The sequence below is a fragment of the Serinus canaria genome, chromosome 5 (assembly GCF_022539315.1).
Source record: "Serinus canaria isolate serCan28SL12 chromosome 5, serCan2020, whole genome shotgun sequence".
NCBI lineage: Eukaryota > Metazoa > Chordata > Aves > Passeriformes > Fringillidae > Serinus > Serinus canaria.
The window spans coordinates 8127262-8155118 of NC_066319.1; the positions used below are offsets into that span (position 1 = coordinate 8127262).

At 42.1% G+C, this 27857-nt stretch overlaps 1 protein-coding gene across 3 annotated transcripts; it reads left to right on the forward strand.

Annotated features, from left to right (window-relative positions):
* Positions 1-1485: 1485 nt before the first annotated feature.
* On the forward strand, positions 1486-27694 carry CAPRIN1 (cell cycle associated protein 1). Of its 3 annotated transcripts, XM_050975053.1 has the most exons (19): positions 1486-1685; positions 2005-2195; positions 10444-10506; positions 11718-11804; positions 13353-13591; positions 13703-13785; positions 14839-14976; positions 15532-15584; positions 15670-15756; positions 20101-20256; positions 20350-20458; positions 20887-20948; positions 22310-22420; positions 22906-23055; positions 23213-23363; positions 23974-24168; positions 25156-25256; positions 25660-25723; positions 26403-27694. In XM_050975053.1, exons 2-19 carry the CDS (start codon positions 2007-2009, stop codon positions 26465-26467), a joined length of 2103 nt encoding a protein of 700 aa, XP_050831010.1. In that variant the 5' UTR covers positions 1486-1685; positions 2005-2006; the 3' UTR covers positions 26468-27694. The 3 variants fall into 3 exon arrangements, with proteins under 3 accessions (XP_050831010.1, XP_050831011.1, XP_050831012.1); XM_050975054.1 differs by lacking the exon at positions 15670-15756; XM_050975055.1 differs by lacking the exon at positions 22310-22420 and having other exon boundaries at positions 1488-1685.
* Positions 27695-27857: the final 163 nt, after the last annotated feature.

A 27857-nucleotide genomic window follows, 5' to 3' on the forward strand; every position in this document is an offset into this window, starting at 1 on the left:
TGAATAGGAATGGATGAGACCATTCCATATTATTTTAAACCATTGTATTCTGTGGTCAAAAATCCTCAAGTGCTTCACATGTTGACAGAAAAACTGTATTTTGCTTGGGGGAAAAAAGGTCATCTCAACCCCCATGTATGGGACTAGGAGAAGTAAATCCATAGAAATTAAATCTTCTAAATACAATGGAATAAAGAAAATACAGTATTATTAACGAAATCTTTTTGTTGAACAGGGAAAAGGACTTTCAACAATTGAAGATTTTGTTTTATACCTCATTTATTCAACTGAAATAATTGGGCTGGCTGATTTATTACATGTCCCATAACCTGTTATGCAAAACAAAGTGATTTGTAAAGCAAATACCTAATACAAAGTGACAAAGCATTGAGCTGCCCCAGAAAATGCATAGATACATGGAAAGCAGAAGCATAAAAAGCAATATTTACAGATGGCAAGGAGGGGGAGAATCTGCCCATCGAGTGACCAGTTTCTTGCTGGATTATCAGCTTGAATTAACTCCTGAGGAGCAAGAACCAGGATGGAAACAAGGGCAAGGATTTGGTGAGGAAGGGCTGTGAGACATCTCCCTTCTGGTGATGGGAACCATCAGGTTGGCCCAGTTGTTCAAGGAACTGGGCTTTTTCCTTCTTATCAATGTCACTGATTGTGTGGATCTACGAATAAAGAGATCAAAGAAAAAAAAAAACACTTAAACAACGGTACAAATACAGACTTAAATTGCTTGTTTTAACCGAAATTTCCAATTTCCATGTGGAATACTGTGAACTGGATTTTCAGGGATTTCTATTCCCAAAGTCTTGCACCTATTTATTCGAAGACAAGTCAATAAATACCAAATCCTTTCCCATTCAGCTCCCAGCCTTCTGAAGGCAGTGGCATCTCACTTTCCAGCTGTGCCACAGTAGGCAGCTGGAGCATTCACCCCAAAATTCCCTTTGCCTCACGTTGTATTTTATTCCCAACCTCGACGTTGTATTTTATTTATTAACACTGAAATAATTAATATTGAAAGAACAAATTGCTAGCATAAAAGTAGAGGTTTACTGAGTGGTGGCAGCTTTTGGTGACTGAAACGTGTAGGACTAAAATCAAACACGTTACGTGGGGATCGTAGGGATATACAGGGATATATCGGGAGACACAAATCCCATCCTGACAGACAGATGAAGCAACTGTTCCCGGCGACTGAGCTGCGGCTGTTACGGCTCAGTTACAGCCGTGGTGTGGGGGTTCGCCGCCGGGCACAGAAAGGCGCTTTGGAGCGTGTTGGTGCCGGGAGCGGCCGGCGGGCGGCCCGGCAGCCCCTCAGGGCCGCCCCTCTATTGTGTCCGCCGCTGAGCCGCCCGCCGCGCGCCTGAAGGACCCGCCGCGCCGCGCCTCCCCCGCGCGGCAGCTGCCGCCGCGGGCTCAGGCGTTCTCCGCGGGAGCCCGCGGGTCAGCCAGGCCCCCGCGCGCTCCCGCGCCGCCTCGCCTCTACGCGCCGGCGTGCGCGCCGCCGCTGCCTCTCTCCCTCCCTCCCTCTCTCCTCTCTCTATCTCTCTCCTTCCCGTGGTAGCAGGAGCAGCGCGGGCGGCGGGGCTGGAGCGTGGCTGAGGCGGCCATTCCTACCGAGCGAGAGAGAGCGCAGCGTGTCCCCCCCCCCGGGCTCAGTCGCGCACAGGGTGAGGAGGGCGGCGCGGCCCCTCCGGACACCCCGAGCGGGGCGGGGGGGGGGAAGGGGAGCGCGAAGGGAAAATGACCGTTGGGCGCGAGGCGGCCGCCCCGCGCCGTCACGTGACCGCCACCCCGCGCGCGCCGAGGGAGGGGCGGGTTTGGTGGGGGGCCCCCTCCGGGGCGCGCGCGCCGGGGCAGGTGCGGCTCGTGCGCGCGCTGTCGCGTGCGCGCTCACGCGCGTCCCCGCCGTCCGCGCTCCCCCCGTGACGCGCCCGCCGCTCTCTCCGCTCTCTTGTCTCTCTCCCGCCCGCCCTCCCTCCTTCACAGAGATGCCCTCGGCTACCAACAGCACCATGGCGAGCAGCACCACCAGCAGCAGCACCGGCAAAGCGGGACCGGGCAGCGAGGCTGCACCGGCGGCGGCGGCGGGTGTGAACATCACCACGGTGCAGACCGAGGCCATGAAGCAGATCTTGGGGGTCATCGACAAGAAGCTGCGCAACCTGGAGAAGAAGAAGGTGATCCCCACGTCCCCTCAGAGTCCCCCAGCGCACCCCTGCTGCCCACCCGCCTTGTCCCCCGCCTTCGGCCGTCCCTGCCCCCGAGCCGGTCCGGCCTGTTTCCCTTCCGCTCCCTTGTGCCGGGCCCTCCGCCGAGTCCTCCCCGATTGTTCCCGGCGTGGCCCCCAGAGGCCGCCTGCTGGAAGGTTCCAGAAGGGCGAGCGCCGCTCCCCCGGTCTGCCCGCTTCCCGTCCCGGGGTCCCCCTGCCCCGTCACCCTCCCGTCTCCCCGGGAAACCGTCCCGGTTTCCCCCCGGCTCGCGGAACAGAGCCCGGAGGGGTCGCGGCTACCGACCCCCTCTTCGCCCCCGCTGCCCGGAGCCCCCTCGGCGGCGCCGCTCCCTTCCCCTTCCCCCTCCTTCCGCCTTTTGTTCCCCGCGGCGGGGCCTTTCCCCGCCGCGCCATCCCGGGAATCGGCTCCCCACATCCCCGCTCCGTGCGGCGGCCGGAGCTCCCCGGTGCCCGTGGCCCGCGGAGCGGACGGGCAGAGGCTGCGGTGCCCCCGGTGCCGGGCACATGGACGCGGAGCTGTAACATGGCGGCGGCCCAGCCTCCCCGGCGGAGCTCATTGTGCCGCCCGCACAAAGCCGGGGCCACCCCACCCCGCCCCAGTGTCACCGCTCGCTTTCCATCGCCCTAAGCTCAACTCTTTGGGAGCCAAAGCCCAGCTGGAAGCGGCCTTTCATGGTTATTTTTAGAAAAGCGGCTACTCAATCCCTGGTGCTCGGTCGGTTCGAGTTGTGGCCCAAGAGGAAAAGGCTGTCGTGGTTACTCGCGGCGTGTTTTGCACCCTCTCGGTGGTGGTAGATTAAATGAGTTTCGCAGGGCTTGACAACCTCCAGAGCATGAGGTGTCCAGCAGAAAAAGAATTCATTCATAGCCCCAAGACTTGCCTCAAAACACCACAGTGGCAAGCTAAAATTACCCCCAAAAAAATTTATATTTGTGCCAGAACCCTACATCTCTTAATATTTTTAGAAGTGTATAAGCACACTAAGTGTTCTGTTAATTTTTTTACTGTCAGTTTTGATATTTTTCATAGTGTTCCATATTGTATAAGGTGGAAGTATTCCCAGTAAATTAGTCTGTACAGGTGGGTTGTAAAGGAGAGAAGCTGTGCTTTACCTATAAATAAGACACTGTGTATCAATAATACACTGCATAAATACAGTGTAGCTTCCCACTTCAAAACTGGTTGTGGGATTATCCTGGTTTTTAGAAATGACATGGCAAAAAGCAGCAAGCCAGGAAAATTTAGGTAGCTTTTAGAATCAGAGGAGCTTTTCCTCCATGTCTGTTTTGTGTAGACAGGACAAGATGTCTGTCTTAAACTTGGCATTAATACACAGGAATATCTGCACAGCCAATACTGGTCCTCAGCTCAAGAAAGGGAGCAGATCTTTCTGTCTCTAGTTGTTCTGATACAAAAAAAATTGTTTGAAAATTGATTTCTCTACCCAGAATGCACAGAAATCCTCTGAAAATATTTTTTATTATGTTAAAAGCTTGTATTTTAAAATCCAAAATTGGTAAGTGAACATTCTGACCTGTTCTGTACATGGGAGTAATCAAGAGGATAAAACTCAGTGTTACTGGTGTGAGGGTCCTTGGGAGCAGTGTTGTTATTTACGTTTAAATAATTTACACTTGCCTTAGGCATTCCATTCTGTTTGAGTGGAGTTTTAGTGTTTTACCAAGTGAGTAGGGGGACAAAGTGCCTTTTTTTTTTTTTCTGGACATGGCTTTTGTGGGAAGATGTTCCATAAAAATTACTAAAAACAGTTACCTCTTGAGTACTCTGTGCTGGGCAATGTGGGCTTAAAGAACAGGCAAGGGCTGGGGCTTAAAAAGGAAAAAGTCCGCTGTCTCTCACTGATGAATTAAAGTTCAGAGATTCCTAAGTCTTAATGGGCTGATGTTCTGAAACTTCCTGGAGGAGGACTCACAAGCACTACAGAAGTTATGAGAGAAACAGGTATTAAAGCAGAGGGCCTCATTTGTGGGCTTGAGCCTCTCCCTTGGTGGGGGGACCAAGAGTTCTGTAGTAAATAATGCCCTTTATGTCTTAAAACAAAGCTCATTGTACACATCAGGATTTCCTTATATTTTGCATCTTTGGACAAGAATATATTTTTAATTTTTCCAACCATCCAGAAAGTAAAATTGTTCTGGAAACTGCACAGCTAGGAGTGGGTGAGAAATGCAGTAAATCTCACTGGGAACTTGTGCTCAGTTGGACAGTTAATCCTTTCTTTGTCAGCAGCTGCTAACGAAGGCCAGTAGAGATGATTTTCAGAGCTTTGTGTCACAGAATGAACACAAATAAATACTTAGACACACATTTCTGAAGGATGAAAAATTACTGCTCTGGAAGAGGTACCATCTTAGGTTTTAAATAAAAGAAGTGTGCAGCTTTTAGTAGAGAAAAGGTCACTCTTCATAGAGAAATTGAATTTCTGGAGTGAAATTTGTCATGTTTACCTGCAAACGCAGAGTGTAAAATAATGTAACTACCAAAATACAAATTGAAATAATATTTATAACTTTGGTCTGTACTAGTTTGAATGTTTCTGTATAAACTAAAACCACTTTATTATTAGTTACACTTTCATTTTCTTTTCCTAAATGTGATCTCATTTGAAAGAATGACTATTTCTTTTGTTAAAAGCGACTGGATAAATTTAATTGCTGTTTAGAAATGGATGTGAAAACATGGCCTGAAAATGTCTGTGTTCCCCTCATCTTTTTGTATTTGGAAAAGATAGGAATGCTTCCTCTGGTCTTAGATGACAAGATATTTGTGTGTGCATGGAAGGGGGCAATTAAAGAGGTATTTTCTCTCCAAGACCTTAGGATGTGCAGCTCAAGTTTATGTTGACAAGCTTAGTTAATTTGAAAGTTGCCTGTACTCCTCCAGGTGTTTGTCAGGTGTCTGGGGTTAGAATCCTGCCAGCTGTCCACATTCTTTAAGAGAATATTTCACCTTCATTTCTCCTTCTCCCTGGCTCTTCTGGTTTTTGTTTTGAGAGGAGAAAAATCCTTTCCAAATTTTAAGCCAGTTGAATGTAGATCAGACTCTGGTTTTGTTTCAGGGCTGAATGAAAAAAAACCCAGTTGTTTTTGCTTTCATCTTGTGTAATAGGGCATGAGCCATGTAAGAACAGTTCATCAAACAAACGTTCTGCCAAAGGGGCAAAATAATTAGTGTGCTAACACGTGGACATGGGGATGGGCAGATGTTCACAGGGTAACATGTGAGCTTAAAGCTTGATGTGAGCTTGGTGTCTGGAGTTGGAAAGATGGCACATATTGCCTGTGCCTGGTAACTTGAGCTGCTGTCACTTTATCAGCTTGTCTGAGTTTCCTCCTGAGTGTAACCCTGGCTGGGGTGCAGAATGAGCAGTTCACAGGTGCTGCTGTCCTTGCTACACAAGAACTCTCACAGCACAGCAGGTGGACATTTGAAGTTGACATGACTTGCTTCAGTAAAATGTTGGATTTCCTATGGAAAACAGGAGACCTGTAGTAAAGGCTGGGGTTAGTTTTTCATTCTGGTGGCAGGAAGTTTGAAGCTGCCTGTTGGTAGCAGCTCTCTCCATGCGTTTGTCCATGATTTGGGCCAGTTGGATGTTCAGGTTTGTGAGTGGCTCCAGAACCTCTTCTTGGGAGGTTTGCTTTGAAATTAATCTTTGGAGATTTAACATGGAACAAATTGTAAAATTCATTTCATACAGTGTATTATAAGCCTGAAACTTTCATTCAAACCTCTCTTACTTGGAATTTTGGATCTCAAGCTTCAGATCTGAAAACCCAAGCAGTTAATTTGTGAAATCTTGTGGTGGCTGGTGCTTTGAGGTTTCAGGATGGTCTCTTTTGGTTTTAACTGGTTATTGTAAAGTAGGGATTGTCTCACAGTGAGTTCAGTTAACTGGATGCATGATGAGTCCAGAGAGCTGTGAAACATCTTCTAGTTTTCAGTTTTTCAGATGCTGCTTTGGGGTTTGGATCATGGCTTTTGTTTGAAGAAAAAGACATGCAGAATGTGTTGGGAAAGACACATTTGTGCTCTAGAATTCACTTGTAAAAGTAACTTTTTGGAACAAAAATTAGGTAAGGAGCAAAATCCACGTCTCCTACAGTGTAGTCAACTTCCCTGAAAATTCAGAGTGTTTATGTAGGAAATCCTGTGTGGTGGTGATTTGGAAAGAACATCTCTGCAGTCACCAAAACTTGGGGTTCCACTCTTCTGTGACTTAATTCTGGTTACTGAAGAAGCTTTTTCTGCCTCTGGGGTTAACTGATCGTGAAACTGCAGTCTCAGAATTGTTGTGTCCTTGTTCTTTGTTTAAAAACTAATACATTATGCAGATATTTTTTCTAAACCATCAAACTTCCCAGATTGTGGGGGGAAGCCCTCCCACAAGAATATCTACTACTGTAACTCAAAAAATCAATTCAGTTTAAACAGAAGACCTGTAAGTGTTTTGTGTTCTGGAGTATTGGTGTTATTGTATCCTTCCATCTTCCTGGTTCCAGCTCAGGACTGAAACAGCTTTTCAGAACTGGTGGGTTTTGAGAGGTTCTGAACTTCCTTGATAAGTGTTTTACTTTTTTGAGAAAATAAAAGACTGGTTTTGGTTTGTGGGGTTTTTTGGTCATTTCTGGGCAATTTTAGCTGCAAAGCCATGAATAAGTGTGGAGGTGATGGTGGAGGGCAGACAAATTACAATGCAGGGATGTAAAACAGCTTAACAAGCTTCTGATTTTTAACTTGGCATTTATTTGGCTTCAATACAAACTGTATTAAACAGCTATTTTAAATTTTGAGTTATCTTAATTGCTTTTGTGCTGTCAAAAAAACATTCATTCAGTTTTTGAGATACCTGAGGAGACAAACTTGAAATGTCCTTTCCATCTTTTCGTACCTTGTGTGGTAGAGTTTGAATTACTAAAGATTTACTCCAGCTGTTGGCAGAGGTTACCTTGTCACCTTGCAGCTTGTTGTGCACACTTGTGCTGCTGTAATTGGTAGAACCATAGCATTGAAATTATCTGGTTAAATATAGAGCCTCCCTCCTGCTCCTGACCCCCTTTTTTAAGGGTTATTTTTAATCTGATGATTCCAGTGATCCAGTTTGCAGCACAGTACTGGAAGTGGTAGCTCAGTGGTCAGGCATTTCTAAAACCAGGGTAGGTTTGGAGGGTAATGCCAGGTAACTGCAGTTTTTGTTTCCACTTCAGGATGATGTTTTTGAGACAATTCCGAGGAAGTGAAGAGAATTGTCTATTAGTGCAATAAAGTAACTCAGTTTTGGATTCCTATTAAAGTAAAATCCAGGGTGTAGTTAATCAGTGAGCACCACAGTTCCAAGAGCCTGTTAGTGGTGCTTTTTCCCCAGGAAACTCCAAAATACTTCAGGTATCTCAGTGGAAAAAGCTGAAGCATGGTGACTTGCTGCCTGCAGGACTGGGAGCTGCTGACTCATGAGCTGTTCAATACACAGTTCATGTGCTCACTTTCCCACTGGATTTTTTTTTTCCTGCTGGTTTGGTTTTCATGCTCGGAGATCTGTCTGAGGAGTGAGGGTGAAGTTGTGTAAGGAGGAGTAAGATGAAGAGAGTCTTCCCGTCTTGCAGGCACTGCAGTAAGTTCCTGAGCAGGAATTTCACTGCAGTTGTTTTACAGCTCTAATGCTGCTCTTGGATTGCTGTTAGTTGACAGTGCAGATTAAAAAGGAAGGCATTTCACTTAATATTTCTGTGTAATGCAGCTTTGGATCTTAAAAGTGTCTTTGCAATGATAGAGAAATGCTTACTTGGCAATCCAAATCTTTGTGGTAACATCTAACTAAATGCACATTGGCTTGTCCTCTGCATTGCAGCTGACAGTGCTTTCCTTCCTCTGCTTTTACTTTCCCAACAGGAATATTTTGTAAGAAGTAAATGTGAAGACAAGTAAGTTTTCTTCTATTCCTAACAGGAGACATATTACCCTTGGCTTTTTAGTTGGATAAAAATAAGGAAAGCATTTACATTAGACCTAGGAGTATTTGACCATTCAAGAAAAACCTTGTGCATTGTTCACTATGTTACTGCAATAGCTTAATCTGAAAGGACCAACCATGCATGGAAAAAGTATACAGAAAAAATTGTAGTTATTTAGGGTATTTTTGCCTCTTCCCTTCTTTATGCCCTCAGCCACAAAAGGGATTCTGTGAGTGTTTCAGTGTAATTTTGCAATATATGTTGTTTTTTTTCAACAAAGTCAAACAAAGTAGTGTTCTGGGATACAGCGTTCCGCCCATTTTGTTTTACTGTTGTTGTTTATGGGTTTGTGTTGGAAACTGGATCACAGAATTTGTTTTAGTGCATTTTCCTAGACCCTGTTCAAGCTGGCTCATGTTTGCAGTCTATTTACTGAGCAGCCTCACAAACAATTGCATCAGGGTGACCAAGGGAATTGTAATCTGCAGCGGGGAGCCAGAGACTTGAGCAAGTAGGAACTTCCTTTGAAATTTGCTTGTCTGCAAAGACCCTTTGCTTTAGGATTTCAGCCATCAGAGGTGTGGGTTGACCTGGCTTTGCACTGGGGCACTGCAGTGGTTCAGTTCTTTTACCTCCCTTTCGGCTGCACAGCTCAGCCACGCTCTCCCAAATCAAGAGACTGTCCTGTGATTGTCCAAGCGTGTCATCATCTGCTCTGAGATCAGGATGGAGAAGAGTAACCTGACTTTACTTCCTGTTGAGATAGATTTGCAGTGTGCCAAATGCTCTCCAGGGCTGCTTTTTGGATCTGTTTTGAGCTGTGGCTGCTGCATTTAACAACTGTTACCATGTAGTTTCCTGTCCCCAGCGTGAAACTCCCAGTAATGTATTTTTGGAGCTCTGCAAGTTCTTGCTTTGACTTTGCCTAGGCCATTGCTGGCTCTGATACACTGGAAGGTGAAGTAGTTAAATGTTCTATCTGACCTGGAGGACTTAAAAAGATCCAGCACCAAAAATGACATCAAAAGGACCAAGCCTCATAAGGGTGATAGGGTTTCAGGAAATAATGATGGGCATCAAATACTTCAGGAGAGGAGCTTGCTTGATTAACTGTTCCACAGACTTTGATCTTTCCAAAAGTCTGAGACTGACATGGAATTTGAACTAACTAGAAAAAGACTAGTAAAGTATTTTAACTGAAAAATCTGAAATGAAGAGCAACAGCAACCAAACAAGGTGTCACTCAGTGCAAATGTAAACCCTGAGACAGTGGTGGCATCTTTGACATTCAAAATTAAGTGTTCTCCTGCTTCTTGTGTTCTGTTATCCTAGATTGGGAAGATAAATGTTATGGATTTGTTTTAATAAGTTTTTAAATTAGATCATGCCAAATTTCATTCAAAATGTAATTTGTGATAATACAGAAATGGTGAAAACAGTGTATTAAGTAGGTGTGTTAGCCTTACAGGCTTCGCTTCCTTTTGAAGAGCCTTTGTACTTAGCCTGTAGAATCTGTCACCGGGGCGTGCAGGAGTTTGATTCTGGCTGATGCCACTCTTCTGTGTGGTTTCTCTTTAAGCAGATAAGAAAACTGATCCTGCTGAAGAGTAGCCTCATGATTCTTTTTTCAATTTCTTCCTGTGGGAAAAAAAATCCTAATGCTCTTGAACAAAAACTATTTTAGAGTTATTAATGTGAATTGTGTTGGTGGGCATTCTTGCACAGAGGATTAGAAACTGTTTAAAATTCTTTACAACTATCTTAAGTGATGGAGCTACAGAGAATCACAGTTCTGAATCTTAATAGCATTGACAGTGGGGGTTCGCAGTCAGATTTTTGGTATTGTAGTGATAAAGTGGTGATATGCTCTACCTCAGCCCTCAGTTCAGCTCTCTGGCGTTTGGGCTGCAGGACATGTGTATTGAGAGTTCTTGTCCCCTTAGGAGGAATTTGAATTTCCTTGGAAATTCCAATTAGCCATGAAGACATTGTAATAGCCAAATAAACAAGATAAAAATATTTATCTCTTGAGAAAATATTTACATTTTAATTCAGAAGACAGTTTTTCTCATGCACACATTCTACAGGACAGTTATGGTCTTGTGTAACGTGGTACAGTCTGTGTAGTGTAATATTAGAGTGCATAATTTTGTTAGCACAAGTAGAAAAAAGCTTTAAACTGATTTTTGCCTCTTCATAACAGCATTTTTCTTTTGTTTCAGAGCAAACTTGATGATTACCAGGAACGAATGAACAAGGGGGAACGTCTGAATCAAGATCAACTGGTAAAAACAATCAAAAAAATCCTAACCAGATCTCTGTTAAATTGTTTTGTTATCTTTGTGATGAGGAGTTTTTCCTGCCTCTCTCCTTTTTGGGGCTGGTTCTTAAAGTAGGTTATTGCAGAGCTTGATTCAGTAGCAGTTTGCAGTTGTAAATAAAAATCAAGTATCAATTTAAATTCAGTTGTATGGTGCAGACATGCACATTGATACTTCAAGAAATTACCAGATGCTCAGTGCTGTGTGAAGTCAAATCCTTAACAATTATCTTCTCAGTCTAGGATCAGCAGTGTTTTTTGGATGATTTTTAACACTGAGAAAAAGCGAAGGGAAAAAATGTACCCTCCAACTATTGCAGCTGTTGACACTTAAAAGAATGAGCTGCTTCTCTTGGTCCCTTGGATGATTTCATCTTCATTTTGGTGGTTCTGTACCAGCTGAGAACTGAAATACCACAGAGCTGTGTATTTTTATTTTGTAATGGCCTGTCGTGGAGATAAACCACGATAGGAAGCTGACGTCATGTTCAGGAGGGAAGCTCATGGTTTTTATGAGGCCTGACAACCAGGCTTGATAAAAATAAATGTTAGTTTGGAGAAATGCATTATATGCATTTTTTTGTCACAGCAGGAATGTAAATGTCTCAGCCATATCCCCCTGATTTGATTCTGATTTGATATAATTTCTCAGTAATACCAAATAGGTTGAGGAATTTGGTTTGCTTTGATGCAGATCAGAGTATTAGGTTTAAGAAGATAGCAAAAGCAAAGATTTCTGGAGAAGGGGACATTATGCTTTGTATACTCTGATTTTGGCTTTGATTGGAGATAACAATGCATTAATTCTCAAACTCTTGAGTGGTTCTGAGCTGCCAGATTGTTCTTCTCCCCCTTTCTTCCAGTTGTTTATTAGGATTGGTCAGGAACTGGCTCCAGCCAAACATGAAACCAGTCCATCATCCATGTGAGCACATAGAGGCATATTTCTATATATGTTTATCATATCTAAAGAAACTGGAGACCCCAAGGACATGCACAAGTCTTTGATATCTGGGCCAGTGAAAATCTAAATTTGCCTTAACATAGTTGCGGTCCCATTCAGGGATCCTGTGTCTCACTTTAGAACTAAAAAATGTGGGAATTTATTTGTTGGAAGTATATATTCAGTTCTGTTGCTGATAGTTTACATTTGTGGTCTTTCTGTTTTTTTTTAAGGATGCAGTGTCAAAGTACCAGGAAGTGACAAATAATCTGGAATTTGCTAAGGAACTGCAGAGGAGTTTTATGGCTCTGAGCCAAGATGTAAGTAAAGATAACCATTGCCATGTGGGTTATCCAAACACTTTAAACTCTTCCACTGAGGCAGTAGTCACCTCTGTTTACAGAGATAAATTGCCCTTTATTCTTCCATGTTTGACTGTTTTCTTCTATTTTTTTATATTAGTTGATGTCAAGTTTTGTAAAGAATTTCTGACGTACTACATAATTTTATGGAAACAAGAATAATGTAATTTTCTGACACAACTCAAGTGTTGAAAATAGTGATCTCAGAACCAGGTCTGTCATGCAACATTAAAGATGGTCACTTGCTGCCATTGGTAACATTTTCTTAAATGGATTTCATACGGTTTTCATTTCTTGGTAATACAGTCTGAAACTACATTATTATTTTTGTAAGGGGTAAATGAACTGGATACTATGAAATAGGTAATCTTTTGAGTTGGTGTTTTATCAAGGATGCAGAATAATACTGTAATTAAGATTTAAATTCTAAAAATCTGGGAGTTCTGGAAAGAGCAATAGCATTGGAGGAATTGGTTGAGTAGTGGGTGTTAATACAGCTGACTGCTCTAAGGAGTGTAGTTAGCTTGTGAACAGGCTGGGATTATTTGAAGGGCAGCAGCATCCTTGTGTTATAAACTGCTTTCTGCATTGGCTGTGGCTGTAAATTAATCTGTAGGACTAAGCCAGCTTGTTTCTCTATTTTCTGGCATCACAGTTCATATGTGTTTATGGAATGTTAGTAATGGAGAACGTCCTTTTCTGGATAAGTCTGTTCTGAAGTGTTTACCTGGTCAGCTGACTGTTAAAACAAGCCATTGAGTGCAGGAGTACCAGATTTGTGCTCTGCTTTCAAACTTGGTTATAGTTTTTCCTGATTGCAGTTAGTTGATTTTAAGATATGTCTTTGATTTTTAAAAACAAAATTGGTATGTTTCAAGTGGGAAAGTTACCGACACGATAGATTTTTGAAAGAGAATATTACATTTCCAGCTGAACTCTGGACACTGGATACTTGGATTAAGATGAAGAGTGGAAGAAACATCCTGTAGGTTCAGAGTGGTGCTGCATTTAGACCTTGTGGAAGGTTCAGTGTAGAGCACAAGGCTGCTGCTGATGTGTCATCCTCTCCCTCCCTGCATCTGTGCTCCTCGCGCTGGGAGTGCTGCAGTGGATGCACATGCTTGTTCCCTGGGGTGTCTCACTAGGGATCGCATGTCCAAGAATTTGTTGAAATCCTTTTTTGGACTTGCTGATCCTGTCTGTCTCCCCAGCCTTTCATGTAAAAACATTCCATGAGTTCCCTCTTGTGGTGTGTGAAAAAGCAGTCCTTTTGTTTATCTGTTTTAAGCTGATCTCCTGGTAGTTCCAATGAATGCTTCTTACTCTGGTGGGATATGGTGAATAACTTCTCTGTTCCTGCTCTCTGTGTGGCCAGTGTGAACCATCTGGATCAAGCCTTTCCAAATGGAAGAACCCAACACTCAGGCTTTTCCTTTGCCTTCCTCTGTACCTTTTCTTAGTAGTTAAAGACATTTCCAAACAGTTTTTCCCTTGGGTACATTCCAGATCCAGAAAACAATAAAGAAGACAGCTCGAAGGGAGCAGCTGATGCGAGAGGAGGCTGAGCAGAAGCGTTTAAAGACGGTGCTGGAGCTGCAGTTCATTCTGGAGAAGCTGGGGGATGATGAAGTGCGCAGCGACCTCAAACAAGGATCCAACGGGGTGCCAGTGCTGACAGAGGAGGAGCTGACAATGCTGGATGAATTTTATAAGCTGGTTTACCCTGAACGAGACATGAACATGAGGTAGGATTACAGCAAAGTGCTCCTCTTCCTAATTGCCAGTCAGTTAACAATGTATTTGGTATTGTAATTTAGACTCAGTAAGAAATTAACTCTTATTAATTAATTTTTAAGGTTGAATGAGCAGTATGAGCAAGCATCTGTTCACCTGTGGGACTTACTGGAAGGGAAGGAAAAACCAGTTTGTGGAACAACCTGTAAGTACAGTCTCTGCATGAAGAGACAGAACACAGAATTTGTGTCTGAACTAAAACACACATCTGATGTAAGAGAACTTGGGCAGTTAATTATCCGTGAGGTCTTAGAGGAACTACTTTTTCTCAGCTCTTAGCTGGACTGTAACAGTGTCTTGTGAAGTTTGTACTCAGTCTGTGGTGTATTTTTTATATTGGCTCAGCATTACTCAGTATTGAAGCTCAGTCTATTCCTTCTATTTCAGCAGTACTCTGCTGCTGGTGGTGCTCAGTAACAGTTCTTTGTTTTCTTCAAACCTAGGTGTGAACAAGATGACAGTGTAATACATACACTGACATGGCCTTCCTTACTGGGATGTTCTCTCCCCCTTAGCTCCTACAAAAAGTGTTGCAGTTTTGCCCTGTCTTCATTCATTAACTGCAGGTTACAGTGTGACTATGCCAGCCAGACTGCTTTTTTATGGAAATCATTCCCAAATACCTGGCCTAGGCAGCCAGTGATACTGCTTTGCCTATGGGGCTGATGTCCTTTGGGTTAAGGTGCCCCAGCATTCATCTGAAGCACTGAGGGCAATTGTTCTTTGCTTACAAAGGCTCTTTTGAGCCACTTCACCTCAGGAGAAGAGCCCTCATGGATCAGATGGTACGTCTGTAGATTTATTTTTATTGACAATTAGTTGTTTTGGAAGAAACTGTCTTACAGTAATGCTTTTAAGTAACAGGAATAAAAGTCTAGTAATTAAATTCATAAACTTGACCTCACAGTGAAGTGCTCCACAAAGCTTCTGAAGAGTTCTGTACTCTTAAGTTCTGTACTCTTCTTGCCCTTCAGATTTTTCTGAATGACAGTGGGATATTTATGGATTTATTGAATTTGACCCAGTAAGAAAAGAAATCCTAGTGCTTATGGACTGGCTTGGGGCAGCAACATCTTCTCAGCAAAAGGATCCTAAAATGTACATGCAGTCTTTTGGAAGGAAGGAAGGAAGGATGGAAGGAGAGAGCAGATAATGAGGACTGAGGTGGTGCTGATGTTTCTCTGTTTCATTTTCCCAGATAAAGCACTGAAGGAGATTGTTGAACGCATTCTTCAGACCAGTTACTTTGACAGCACCCACAACCACCAGAATGGGCTGTGTGAGGAAGAGGAGGCAGCACCTGCACCTGCAGTAGAAGACACTGCAGCAGAGGCTGGTGAGAAGGGGAAGATACCCTGTGGCTGACACGTTTGTGTTGTTTTGTCATGTCTCTGCAGTCTTCAGAGTGATTAAATTGCAAATGCAGTGTTCATCTCTAGCACTGAAACCATCCAAGATGAAAGTTCTGGCTGCCTGAGGCTTTTCCCATTTTTCAGTGGTTCCCACCAGTTTAAGCTGAGCTAGAAGGGAGCAGTTTCTGAAGCAGACAGTGTAATTACATACTTAAGAAACTTGGGAATGTTGTATCCAATTTTAAGACTACTCAGGACATTTTTCCCTTTTGTGGAGAAGGCATAGCTGAACATAACTCTCACAAGTGAGAATTTAATTTTTTTTTTCTTTTCAATTCAAAGCTCTGAGAATATTTGTTACTAATAATTCTCTGTTAACACCCATGAAATTTCTTCTTTATTCTGAGACACGAGATTTTCTCATCTAACTTTGTATCTTCTAGGTCTATAACATGAGGGTGGTTGAGGTCTCTAGTATTGTTTTGGGTTTTTTAATTTGTTTTTTTCCCACATAAATGGTTTATTTCTTTTTCTTCCAGAACCCGATCCAGCAGAAGAATTTACTGAGCCAACTGAAGTTGAATCAACTGAGGTATTATTCACTGAAACACTGTCATTTTGTATACCTTCAATGCCACTTACTTTTACTTTCATACCCTTTCTTATTTTTATTTTAGTATGTAAACAGACAATTCATGGCAGAGACTCAGTTCAGCAGTAGTGAGAAGGAACAGGTAGATGAGTGGACAGTTGAAACGGTTGAGGTAAGATCTTGTGTACTGCAGGTAAAATTGCAATCCCTGTTTCTGCTGGCTCACAATTCATGATAGGTTTTAGTATTGTATCCCTTCTCCCCCAATATCTAAAAGAAAACATTTATTTAAGTAGGCTTGGAATCACTACTTGATTCTTTAATTACAGACTTAGCTCAGGAGCACCTAAAATAAAAAGAAATAAAACATATTTAGTCTGGCTAAGTTTGCCGAGAACTTGCTTTTCTTCATTACTGGCTTGCTTGGGAAAACAGGGCTTAAAAGTCTTATGCTTAAAAAGACTTTAAGGATTTCTTTTGAAGTCTTTTTTCTTTTTGGAGAACTTAGCTGCAAATGTAGAACTTGAAAGTTTATCTACCCAGCTGCTGACAGTGTGGTGTAGTTGTGCTTTCATTAAGCACAGCTCCCTGGAGAGGGAGCTGAAAATGAGTAACCCAACTAATACCTGCTCCAGATTGCTCATGTGCATCATTTGATGTTAAAATGTGCTCGTGTGTATGTACGTCTCTGCTTCCCAGAACTACAGCTCTTCAAGTACCTCACTTGTTACTCCTCTGCACTTGAGTGGCTGTTCACTTGTGGTGTTTGTGGTGCACTGGTGTTGGGATCCATTCCCAGTTCAGTGGTTTGCAATCAGACTTTGCTGCATGTGCAAGTCCAGGATTTTATTGCACTGGAATTTGTGGTTCTCGTGTACAGGAAAAGACAAAAGCCCCCTGTTCGGTGCATTGGAGCTTGAGTCGTGTCTGTCTGGTAAAAACAAGTATGAGCAGCTTCTTTTGGGTGCTGGAGAGTTAATTTTTGATTGATTTTAGCCTTCTGCAGCAGCAAATTGCAGATGGTCAGTTTTTTAGGCTTTCTTGGTGCCTTTGGCTGTTTTTAAGTGTAGGAGTGGAATAAGTGTTCATCATCTTGTGAAGTGCTGAAAAAACAGTAGCTGTTTGGATAAAACTATGTCCTGTTCTGATAAACTGATCTGGCTGAATTTACGTTGAGTCTGGCTGAAATTCCTGTTTTGCAGTGTTGAAGACCACTTAGAGATTTAATAATACTGAGGATGAGTGTGAGACTTCTAAAACTAAGTAGACAGCTTTGCCATGTATGTGAAGGAGTTTGGTAGTTCCTTGTCACAGTATTTCATTTACTTCCTTAAACAACTCTTTAAATTATCACTGCTACTCACTGCCTACTGAATGTGCTTTAAGAATTATCTTAACAAACTGAAGAAACCCTCCAAACCCATACATTAAAGTCATGCTTGGTTGGAGTGTTCTTAGAAGGCACAGTATTTTAAAATTACTGATTAATTGGCTTCAATTATACCCATTTTATATCTGTGTTTCTACCAAGTGTCCAGAGGGGTTCAGTCTCTGTTGTTCTTAATATAAGGAGCGTGGATGAAGGCATAATTCAGGTTGTAGTTTGGTATCAGATTTCAGAAACTCATAATTTCTTAGTCAGCTGAATCTGGAATTGGCTCAGCTTTGTTTTCATAGGACAATACAGAGAATGTATGCTTCAATTGCCCTTTCTGTCCCAGTATCTTGGACATGGTAGAGAGGAATAATTTAGAAGAAATTAAAGTTGAAGCCTGTTTCTTCATAATAAAGAACTTTATTTTCTCAGCTGTAAAACAAAAAAGGGAAATTGAGAATATCTGCCTGTAAAGTAATTCTTGCTGCAGTCTTCTTTCTCAGGAGAATGCAGCTGAATTGTGCTTTGGTAAGATGGTGACACAGGATGTACGCTGATAGCTGTGAGTTTTGAAATCTGAAAGAAAACATTAGCTCAGAAGATCTCTGTAATTGTTTGCTAAGGGGGAGGATATCATAAACTCCTCTCTTTTTCTTTCAGTAACCCTCAAATAGATATGATACAGTCAGGATTTCTGTGGTGTGTTTCTAGGTTGGGAGGTGATGATGTCTTCACAAAGATGTTTTTTGTATGGTCCTTCCATAACTTTTAAACTAAATAATTTCCTTGTGAATTTTCCAAGTGTATTTAGATTATATGCTGTTCTAATTTTGGTGAAGATGTCCTTTATTGGTAATGGTATTTATGGAGATTTTTTATTGTTGTTTTGTAGTGATTATTTTTTTTAACAGCTTCTTCTGTAATTAGTGCCTGAATCTGGTTGTATGCAAAGTTCTCTGTGTCTTAGATTGTGGAACTTTGGTTGGATGGATTTTGTGTAGAATTGAAAACTGTTCTCAGACTAACAAAATGAAAGTTCATTCTCTTGGCTTGTGGTGTCATTAAACTTGTGGTTTTATCTTTCCTTCTTTTTTCTCTGTCCCCTGTCAGTCTTCTTGCCTTGTGTCTGGCACTTCTACCTGCTGACAAGGTTAACTTCATCACACAGCTTGAAATTTGCTCAGTTGTTCGATCCTGCTTTGATTTACTTGCTCAGAGTACCCTGGTAGTGCTAATAAGGCTGAAGGAATAGATCCTAAACTGTTCCTTTTGACATCAAAAAGGGAGTATTGGAAAAGATAGTGTAAAATATTAAATACCGTCTGAAGTTACTGCTGTGCTATTTGAGAAAGAGGAAAACATTGGGTATTTTTGTCATTGTTGTGTGTTCTTGATGATTCCATTGACTCCTTTTTTTTTTTCTCTTGAAGATACTGAATTGTTGTGAATGACTTGGACTCCATAAATTGAGTGGTAGGGCTCAAATAACAGAGTACTTTTGCTAACAGTTATGCAGGAGATGAGTAGCTGTTGGTTTTACCACTCAGGTTTCACCTGATGATCTGGCTTGCACTTTTTCTTCAAATTTTAAATTCTGTCATGTGCAAAAGGTCTGTATATATGCTCTCCCCTCACGGGGCTTAATTCTTAATTTGGAAACAGTCCATAATGTGAAATTCAGGGACTGTTTGGTAGACCAGAGTTGTACTTGGTTTCCAGTGTGGACTACCTCAGGATGTATTTTTCATGGGAATTGTCAAATTGCTTCTCTGTGGATTGCTACCAGTGGTGATTTGGGTCTGAAGGGGATCTCAAAGAGGGCTGTGGTTGTAGCTTTTAGTTTTGTTCAGATTCTCTGTTGGGGATTTGCTCAAGGAACAAGCCATTGGAGTTGGTGAGGCTACTGCATGTGCAGAATGATGTGGACAAGCAAGGTTTGGAAATCTGGGCAGGCAGTAGGAATGCTGGAACATGCTGTAGGTTTCTTGGAGAAATTACAAGAAATGTGCAGGCTTTGAGGTTGGATAGTGACAGTGTGAGGCTTAAAGTTCAGACCTTTGTTATAGGATGGTTTGTAATTGTCATGGCTGGGTACAGAAATCTGTCTTCTGCGATTCTAATAAGAAATCAGGTATTTTACATCAATATTTTGAGGTGCCTGTGTGCTAATTTATATCCTGTGTAACTAAGTTTTAAGGCTTAGCTGTTTATCTGGAATGTTAGCAATGTTACAAGCTGATTGAAATAGAGAAGTAATGATAAGAGACAATGATATTTTTAAAGGGCATTTGTTGACATTGAAAATGGCACATCTGGATTACAGGAGCTGCCTAAAGAGCAGGTGAAGGATTGGTTAGGGCCATCAAAGTGCAGCTCAATCACCTTTGTCACTGTCTGTTTTCAAACTGTTTGCTGATGGATGTTTGAGGTGCCCATGTCCAGCTTGGCTGGTTGCTCTGCTGTCTAATCAGGTGCTATATGAAAGCCCATTGCAGTTTGTTCCTTTGTTGATGTTTGCCACTTTGGGATATGTCTGGTAAATCTGAGCTTTCTTACCCTCCCTGATCTGTGCTTCTGCTTCTGGGCTTCTGGTGTCCCCTCACAGTGCTGTCTGGCAATCCTTGTTATGCAATGCTGGCTGCTGTTCCTGAAACAGTAAATCAGGGAGCTAGGGTAACAGTGGCTGTGAAAATTGAGCATTACGAAGTCTTTAAAAAGACAAAAAAAATCTGATTTCATTTACATTTATGAAAAAGCTATGAGAAAATAATTGCTCCCCATTTGTTCATATTTCTGAAGCTTACTCTTCCCCCACTTCCTTTAAATTTCCAAATGGTGATAAATTGCTGTCTCAAGTCCTGGTCTAAAAAACTCAATGTGACAATGAACAAATATTTTTTTAATGGGGAAAAGACTAGAAAAAAGAGCAGAGTGTGAGCTCTGTAATCCTGTGAGTGCTCAGTTGAGTAGCTGGCCACAGTACTGACCTGTCTAGGATGTAATACTGTCCTTCAACACCACTACAGCAATTCCATCATCCATAACCAGTCAGGCAATAGCCAGAAATGCAAGAACTCCTGAGTCACTTGAGTGCAGTGCTGCCTGGAGCTGAAATTGCAGTTGGTTGTTGTCTCTTGTTAGGTTGTAAATTCCCTGCAGCAACAGACACAGGCGACATCTCCTCCTGTCCCGGAATCTCACGCACTCACTGCTGTGGCTCAGGCAGACCCCCTGGTCAGGAGACAGCGAGTACAGGACCTCATGGCACAGATGCAGGGCCCCTACAACTTCATGCAGGTATTTCTGTACTCCAAACATTCATCTGTTTAACCCACAGCAGTGTGGATTTGAAATTTGATTTTTTTTTAAATTTATTTTTTTTCTCCCCAGGACTCAATGCTAGAATTTGAGAACCAAACGCTTGATCCTGCCATTGTATCTGCACAGCCCATGAACCCAGCCCAGAGTTTGGACATGCCCCAAATGGTTTGCCCTCCAGGTTTGTAATGGTAAATCCTAAAGAGAAATACTGGGGAAGCCTGCAAGTCATCTTTTAGAAGTGCTTCAGTTGTTGCTGCATAATAAAAAGGTCACCACAAGTAATAGTACGATCCTGTTATAGTGTGTTTTTCTCAGAAATGTGGTTGTACTGTTTTTTAGACTTCCAGTTCTCACTTGCTTATATGTTTTGCTTGGAAATGTGGAGCAGCTAAAGCTTCTTTGGTCGTGCTTTGGATTATTTTGATCGACTAGAAAAAATGTTCTTTGCATGGAAACAGCAGTTGGTAATTTGAATATAGCTTTGCCATGCCTAAGGCTTCATCATCATGATGATCAGCTTTCACATAAGTGCTCAGAGCAGATAATAATGCTATTCTGTAAAAGGTTTGATTTTACTGTGTAATAAGTGAAATTATTTTCCTCCAGTTCATACTGAGTCAAGACTTGCCCAGCCTACCCAAGTTCCTGTGCAACCAGAAGCTACACAGGTAAAATGTTCACAAAATTCTGGTTTAAATTTGAGTTTGATTTAGGCCTGATGGGACTTACAAAAGGTTTTATTTTCTAACTACACAAGAGACTCTTCATAAAAAGCTGAAGGACCAATTTTGGTAAATTGATGATCTCCATTGTTGCTTAGAAGCATTACTAGTTCCTGGTTTCATTCTCTACTGACATTGCAAATTTCCAGTAATGTGAAGCAGGTAGTTTGTTACCTATTTGCAGCAGAAATTCCAAAACCACTTGGTTACAGGGCAGCCTGTGTCTGTTAAAGTGAATGTCAGGGCACAAGTAGATCTCATGCATTAACTATATGGAGTTTGTGTTCTGTTTGATTATTCCCACTTGCTTGGATTGGGATTTTACCTGGAGTTGTAGAGCAGTCAGCGTGAGTTGAATGCTGTTTCCAGTTGAGCTTTAAGTGCAATCTCCTAAACTTGCTTCTGCACTGTGTAAATGAAGTAGTCACTTTGTGGTTAAGATGTTTCACTTGTCTGGTGAATAAAGATTTTTTTTTTCCATTAAGCGTGTGTGACATATCTGAGGACTCTGCTGGTCTCAGTAATGGGTCTGATCCCTGTAGGTGTTTGCAAACTAAAAAAAAATCTGGATAGATGATGGATCTCACAGTACAGGCAGTATAAATTGCTTCCTTTGGCTTGTCCAGATTAGGTCTGCAAGGTTTAAGTCACTCATTTATATAGAAACAGGAGTGAGGGAATTATTTCTTGAGTTTCCTCTGTATGTGCCTCCTGAAATGCTGGTGCTCTCCACAGTTTTGTTGTCTCGTAGGAGTAGAATAATTTTTTTGGGCAGAGGGATTTTTTTTCTCTGCACTAGTTTTTATTTTGCTGTTAGGTGATGCTTGACTTAATCCAATGGATTTTTTTTCTTATTTCCCTTACCTCAACCAGTGCTGCCAGTGATTCTCTTGAGGATCTTGCAAGCAGTAGCTAAACTTACTCTTGCCTCTGGAACCTTCCAGTGTCATGTGAACACCCCCATCAGTTATTTTCCATTGTTTCTTTAACTCCCCAGTACATTCTTTAATGCAAAGTGCTCTGCTTTCCTGGCTGGACTTTTCCCTGGGCTCTCTGTGTGGGAGCAGAGCTTGTAAAATGTAAAATTCAGGTCATTGGAAGCCAGCCCTTCTCCACTTGTGTTTGAGCTTGGAGCTGTGTGCTGTTAGAATGTTGGTGGTTAAAAAGTAATTATTTTGTACTGGTTTGAAGATGTGCTGGCTCACAGACTAGAGAGTGCCATCCACTCCAGAGTTCTCTTATACTTTTTACAAAACTGTGTGTGAGCATCAGCTGACTTCTGGGGGCTTTGGGGTTTATTTTGTCAGGTTCCCTTGGTTTCTTCTACAAGTGAGGGATATACAGCTTCCCAACCCATGTATCAGCCTTCTCACACAGCAGAGCAACGGCCACAGAAAGAATCAATTGACCAGATTCAGGCAAGTCAGGTTTCACAGGGGCGGGAAGAACTCTTGATTGCAGGTGGCATCAAATGTTAGTCTATGTTTCTTAGTAAATAACATTATTTTTAGTTGATAGGGGTGCTTCAGTTCCCTTTAATTTCAAAATTCTGAGCCTGTCTGTGACCAGTGAGTCCTCCACAGCAAGACACTTAGTTGGATGCAGCATGCCAACATCAGCATGGGAGCATCAGTATTGTTGGCTTAGGAAATGGGATTTATTTTTTCACAGCAGTTAGCCTGGAAACTTCTTCATTTCCCCCCCTCTGGATTTTTCTAGTTGTTTCAAGTTAATGAGGGAGAAGATGGTTAGGTTTTTCCTCTCATTATGCTGTTGAGCTGAAGTACAAAACAGTCATTAGTAGAAGTGAAGCTGAGGCATTGCCACTTTTTTTTAAGCAAAGTTTCTGAAGTTAAATTTTTGGTACCTCAAGAGCTAAAATGTTGTTTGGTTTAATTATTAGGCTTCCATGTCCCTGAATGCAGACCAGACACCATCCTCATCATCACTTCCCACTGCATCCCAGCCACAGGTGTTCCAGGCTGGTTCCAGCAAGCCTTTGCATAGCAGTGGAATCAACGTCAATGCAGCTCCATTCCAATCCATGCAAACAGTGAGTAGGAAATCAGTCCTGGATCCCTTTGGCTTGGTGCTCATTCCTTGGGGTGGAGTCAGTCATGCAGCTACATATGATAGTCCTTGGTTATTTGTATTTCTAAGACTTAGATGGTTCTTTATAGAGCCATAAAACTGAATTTCTGCTCTTGCAGGTATTCAACATGAATGCGCCTGTTCCTCCTGTGAATGAGCCAGAAACCCTTAAGCAGCAAAACCAGTACCAGGCCAGTTACAACCAGAGTTTCTCCAATCAACCTCACCAAGTAGAACAATCAGATCTCCAGCAAGAACAACTCCAGACAGGTAAAACTCTTGTGGCCTTGGTAGAGCAGGTGATAAGTCTGTGACATCCTAGATGATGGAGCAAAGCATGTCACAGGTTCCCTTGCAGGCCTTTCCCCTGGGCAATACCAAGTTTTGTTCCTCTGTCTGGGTTTGAATATCCAACAGGGAGTGAAATTCAGTATATCTATCTCCAGTTGTTAAGCCACTTGGCTGAGGTTTATATGGGTTAAAAAAAAAATCCATGAACAGGATTATTCTGAAGATGCAAGTACTAGAGTGAAGTACTGGCTCTGCTGATGTTAAGGTTGCTTTAAAAAAAACAGTGCAATTTGAGGCGACATTCTGTAAAGGAGATAGTAAGCCAGAAATGAGAGCAAATATGGATTGCTTCTCACAGTTGATGTAAGGTCACAAAGGCCTGGAACCTTGTGCTCTGTGTCCGGAGCTGTTTTTCTCTCAGCACTGCCTTCACTTTCTGCTGAAGTGCTAACAAGTACTGGATGTGGAACAAGGACAAAGAGCCTCATCCTTTTCGCCTGTAACAGAATGTTGGGTTTAAAGGGAGATACGTGGGAACATAAAGAAATTCAGACTTTTCTACTTCTTTTTCCCCCCTATTCCCCTGCAGTGGTTGGTACCTACCACGGTTCCCCGGACCAGAGTCACCAAGTGGCAGGAAACCACCAGCAGCCTCCCCAGCAGAGCACTGGATTTCCCAGGAACAGCCAGCCTTACTACAACAGCCGGGGCGTGTCCCGGGGGGGATCCCGTGGGGCCCGGGGCCTCATGAATGGTTACAGGGGCCCAGCAAATGGATTCAGAGGTGAGCAGCCCTGCAAAACCCTCCCTGAGCTCTGCTCGACCCTGGGGAAACACCAGCTCAGGAGAGCAGGTGTTAAACTGACCTGCTGTCAGGAGACTGGGATAGCAGCCCTGTGAGACAGCAAAACTTGTAGTAAAAATCTTACTGGTTGTAGATAAGCAACTTAAATTTTAAGTGTTTGGACTCTTACAGTACAATAGTAAGCATATACTGCAAGTATAAGCAAATGCAGAAATATCCACCCATCAAGCAAGGAATTCAGATGCAAGTTGGTATTTCAAAAATGCTTAGTGTTTCCACAGTGTATTTTGTAGTTCTGTGTTTCGTCAGAATGAGAATAGGCTGGTTTATGTAGAGGTATAGGAGCACAAGAGTCCAAAAGTCACTAGGCCAAGGGAGTTAACAGGAGTGGAGGAATGATAGTGTAGTTCTGGATAGATAAGAGAATGTTTGTGATTTCCAGACCTTACATGTGTGGCTGTCAGTGTTTCTACAAGGAGGTTTATTTCAGAATAGGACAGAGATTTCCTTGTCAGGTGTTCTGGGGTTGCTTATGGACTCAGGTACTGTCTTCCGTGTTCTCTCCCCCTCCTGTGGCTGGGGAGAAGAAATGTGTGTAATAAAAATACAGCTGATTGGAATGTGAATGCAGTAATCACAGCTGGGACATCTAGATCCTACCTAGGATCATGTTTAGCTCTGAACTGAATGTTCTGTAAATCAAACCTCGGGTTACTCTGAGAAATGCACTGAACTCTGCTTCCTCCCAGGCATTACAAGGTGTTCATTCTCATTTATTTTGATACATTAGCTCTGATGTTGGAGGCATTTGTGTGATTTGCAGGTAAACAGCCCTTCCTAAAGGGATGGGATTTTCTTAAGGTTTAGGTAAAATGCTGTTGCTGCTTTTCTTTCCATAGTAGCAGAAAGTCAAGTATTAAGTGCAGCTTTGATTTCCAAGTGAAAGATTTGTGCCCTGTTCCATAGGGGGATACGATGGCTACCGTCCTTCCTTTTCCAACACTCCAAACAGTGGCTACACACAACCCCAGTTCAATGCTCCTCGGGATTACTCAAACTACCAGAGGGTAAGCTACCTGTGGGGAGGGAGATACCTGTCAAAAGCACTCAGAGCTGTTAGTGATATCATCCTCTGGAACTTCTTTTATTGCTCAGGAAGTCAAACTGCTCCTGTGTAGTTTGGAAAAGTTGAACACTAAATGCATCTATTTATATTTCTTAGTTACATTGAGCAACACATCCTGTAACTGGAGAGAGCATTTGTCACTGCACATTTTATTACAGCTGCTAGGCACTAGTGGAAGTAAGAATTTATTTTTTAAAGATTATTTTTTACTAATAAAATGTTGCATGTTGAAGTTACAGGTGTTTTGTCAGTGCATATTGTTCTAAATGGTCCTTATTTTGCTGGCAATTAATAACAGAATGCCCATGTTTTACGTTGTAACTTTTAAAATTTCTTTGTTTCAGGATGGATATCAACAAAATTTCAAACGTGGCTCTGGACAAAGTGGACCTCGGGGAGCTCCTAGAGGTAATTTCATGAGTAGGGAATAATTTATTTGTGTCAAGTGGAAGTTTCTGAGCCAACTTTTAAAGTTCTGCACTTAAAAAGCAACCTCACTCCTTAGTTAGCAGCTCACAATTAAGAATAAGCTGACTTGAATTATTGGGATCCTGTGAACTGGTGATGGAAGTTAAGTTGGCTGTTAAATGAGGAATTCTTGGAAAAGAAGCTAAAACAGTGATTGCTGTTGACATTGAGATATAGTAGAACTATTTAACTGTCTTTTATTAATAAAAGTCTTGGGAAACAAACCTGACAGACATAATGAGGCTGTAGTTAAGCTTCTAAATACTATTTTCGTCATGTTTCCTCAGGTGTTTTTCTTAGTACATTTTTGATTATGAGACTGTTCTGTCTCCATACAGACATTGATGTGAGAGCAGCTCGAGGCTGTGCCCTGCATTTGTGAAACCCCACTTGGTAGTTCAGTTTTGAGGGGATTCAGTTCCTGTCCCTGCCTTGGTCCTGAAAGCCCTGAGGTGTGGAGCTGAGACCTCTGCCGTTGAGTGCAGCATTGGCCTGTGCTAAAGCTGAGAGTGTGTTTTAGGAAGCACAACAAAGTCTGAGTTCAGTCCAGAAGATTTAGGACTATTTTTAAACTAACCAGATTTCCTGCAGAATTCAACCCCCTATTTGTGTTTTCTAGGTCGTGGAGGGCCCCCCAGACCAAACAGAGGGATGCCTCAGATGAACGCTCAGCAAGTGAATTAAACACGTTCACAGGATTCCCTTCAACGCCAAAAACACGCTGGCCAGTGTACAATACATGTTACCAGAAGAGTTATTATCTATTCGTTCTCCCTTACAGGAAGTTTGTTGTAAAGGGACTATTTTCATTACCCATAATGACAGGACTACAGTTGCCAGCTTTATATTCCCTGGATATTGAAAGGAACGAAACAACGTTTACTCTGCATGTTCTGTCCTAAGCATCATCTTGAGCCTTGCACATGAGATTCAGATTCCTCACCCTTGCTAAGAATAAAGCAAAAAAGGCAATTTTCAGGGTGATCCAATCTCCATGGTTAACTGAAGTGGCAGGAAAAAGCAAAGACTCACTTCTGTCATTTAAAAGTGATTTAACAAAATTCAGATAAAATCTGCAAATTCATAAAAATTTTCTGTGGTGGCAATTAAAAAAAACTTCAATGTTCCCATGAAAGGATGGAAAAGGTGAAGTGTGGCTTGATAGAACAACTGCATTTCAGCTTTTTCTTACTAAATCGAAGCACTGAACAGTTCAAGATGTGTAGTGATGCAATTGCCCTAAATAGACAGGTGGGCTTAGAGGCAGTTTGTGACAAAGAGGCACCCTTAGCTGCAGCACTCCTCATCACCAGGGCCCTGATTCCTGTGGCTATGGAGTTAAGAGCGCTTGCATAACTGCTAATGTAACTGTGTAATTAATTTTTTTTTTTTTTTAGGAGACAAGGTGAAAAACACACACACACAAAAAAAAAAGGCTTTGATTTGGCACTTGGACAAAATTTTGCAGCAAATCCTGAGCTATAATCTGGATGGCCACTGTATATTTGATGTGAAGTATTTAGATATCACTTTGAAACACTTTTAAGTTTCTTTGATAGCAATGACTTTTGTAAGGATTGGTATTCTCTATCATTCCTTATGACTTGCACATTGTCTGTCACTAATACTTGACCTTGCTGTATTATCACCTAAATAACTGATGCCGGTACTGATGGAAATCCCTAATGGATAATCATAACACTTTTGGTCACATGTCCTTTTGTCTTTCCTGCAGCCTTGAAGGTTTTAAGAAATCTCAAATGCCCGCTGCTGCTGCCCTTCCAATTGCTGTCTTTTGAAAAGCACCAGTCTGTGTTTGAGTTGATTTCCCCTTTTCAGGGAAATGACAGCCAGCAGTTACAGTTCTAATGGTATAAGCAAGATAAATAAAACATGTTTATAAAAATTGTATCCTGGAACACTGGTTTTCAACGGCTGAAACAGATTCAATGTGATTCGGTGACATTTCATAAGGTCTTTTTTTCTTTCTTTCTTTGTTTTTTTTTTCCCCTGATAGTCTCTTTTTCCTGACTAGATGTAAACCCTCCTGTTTTTCTGGTTTTATTCTACTAGC

What these genes read in the sequence shown, in the direction of transcription:
- CAPRIN1 (XM_050975053.1), top strand. Translation starts at nt 2,007, where the DNA reads ATGCCCTCGGCTACCAACAGCACCATGGCGAGCAGCACCACCAGCAGC. An exon ending in GTCTGAATCAAGATCAACTG is followed by an intron (nt 10,507 to 11,717) that starts GTAAAAACAATC and finishes TTTTTTTTTAAG; the next exon opens with GATGCAGTGTCAAAGTACCA. An exon ending in GCAAGAACAACTCCAGACAG is followed by an intron (nt 23,364 to 23,973) that starts GTAAAACTCTTG and finishes ATTCCCCTGCAG; the next exon opens with TGGTTGGTACCTACCACGGT.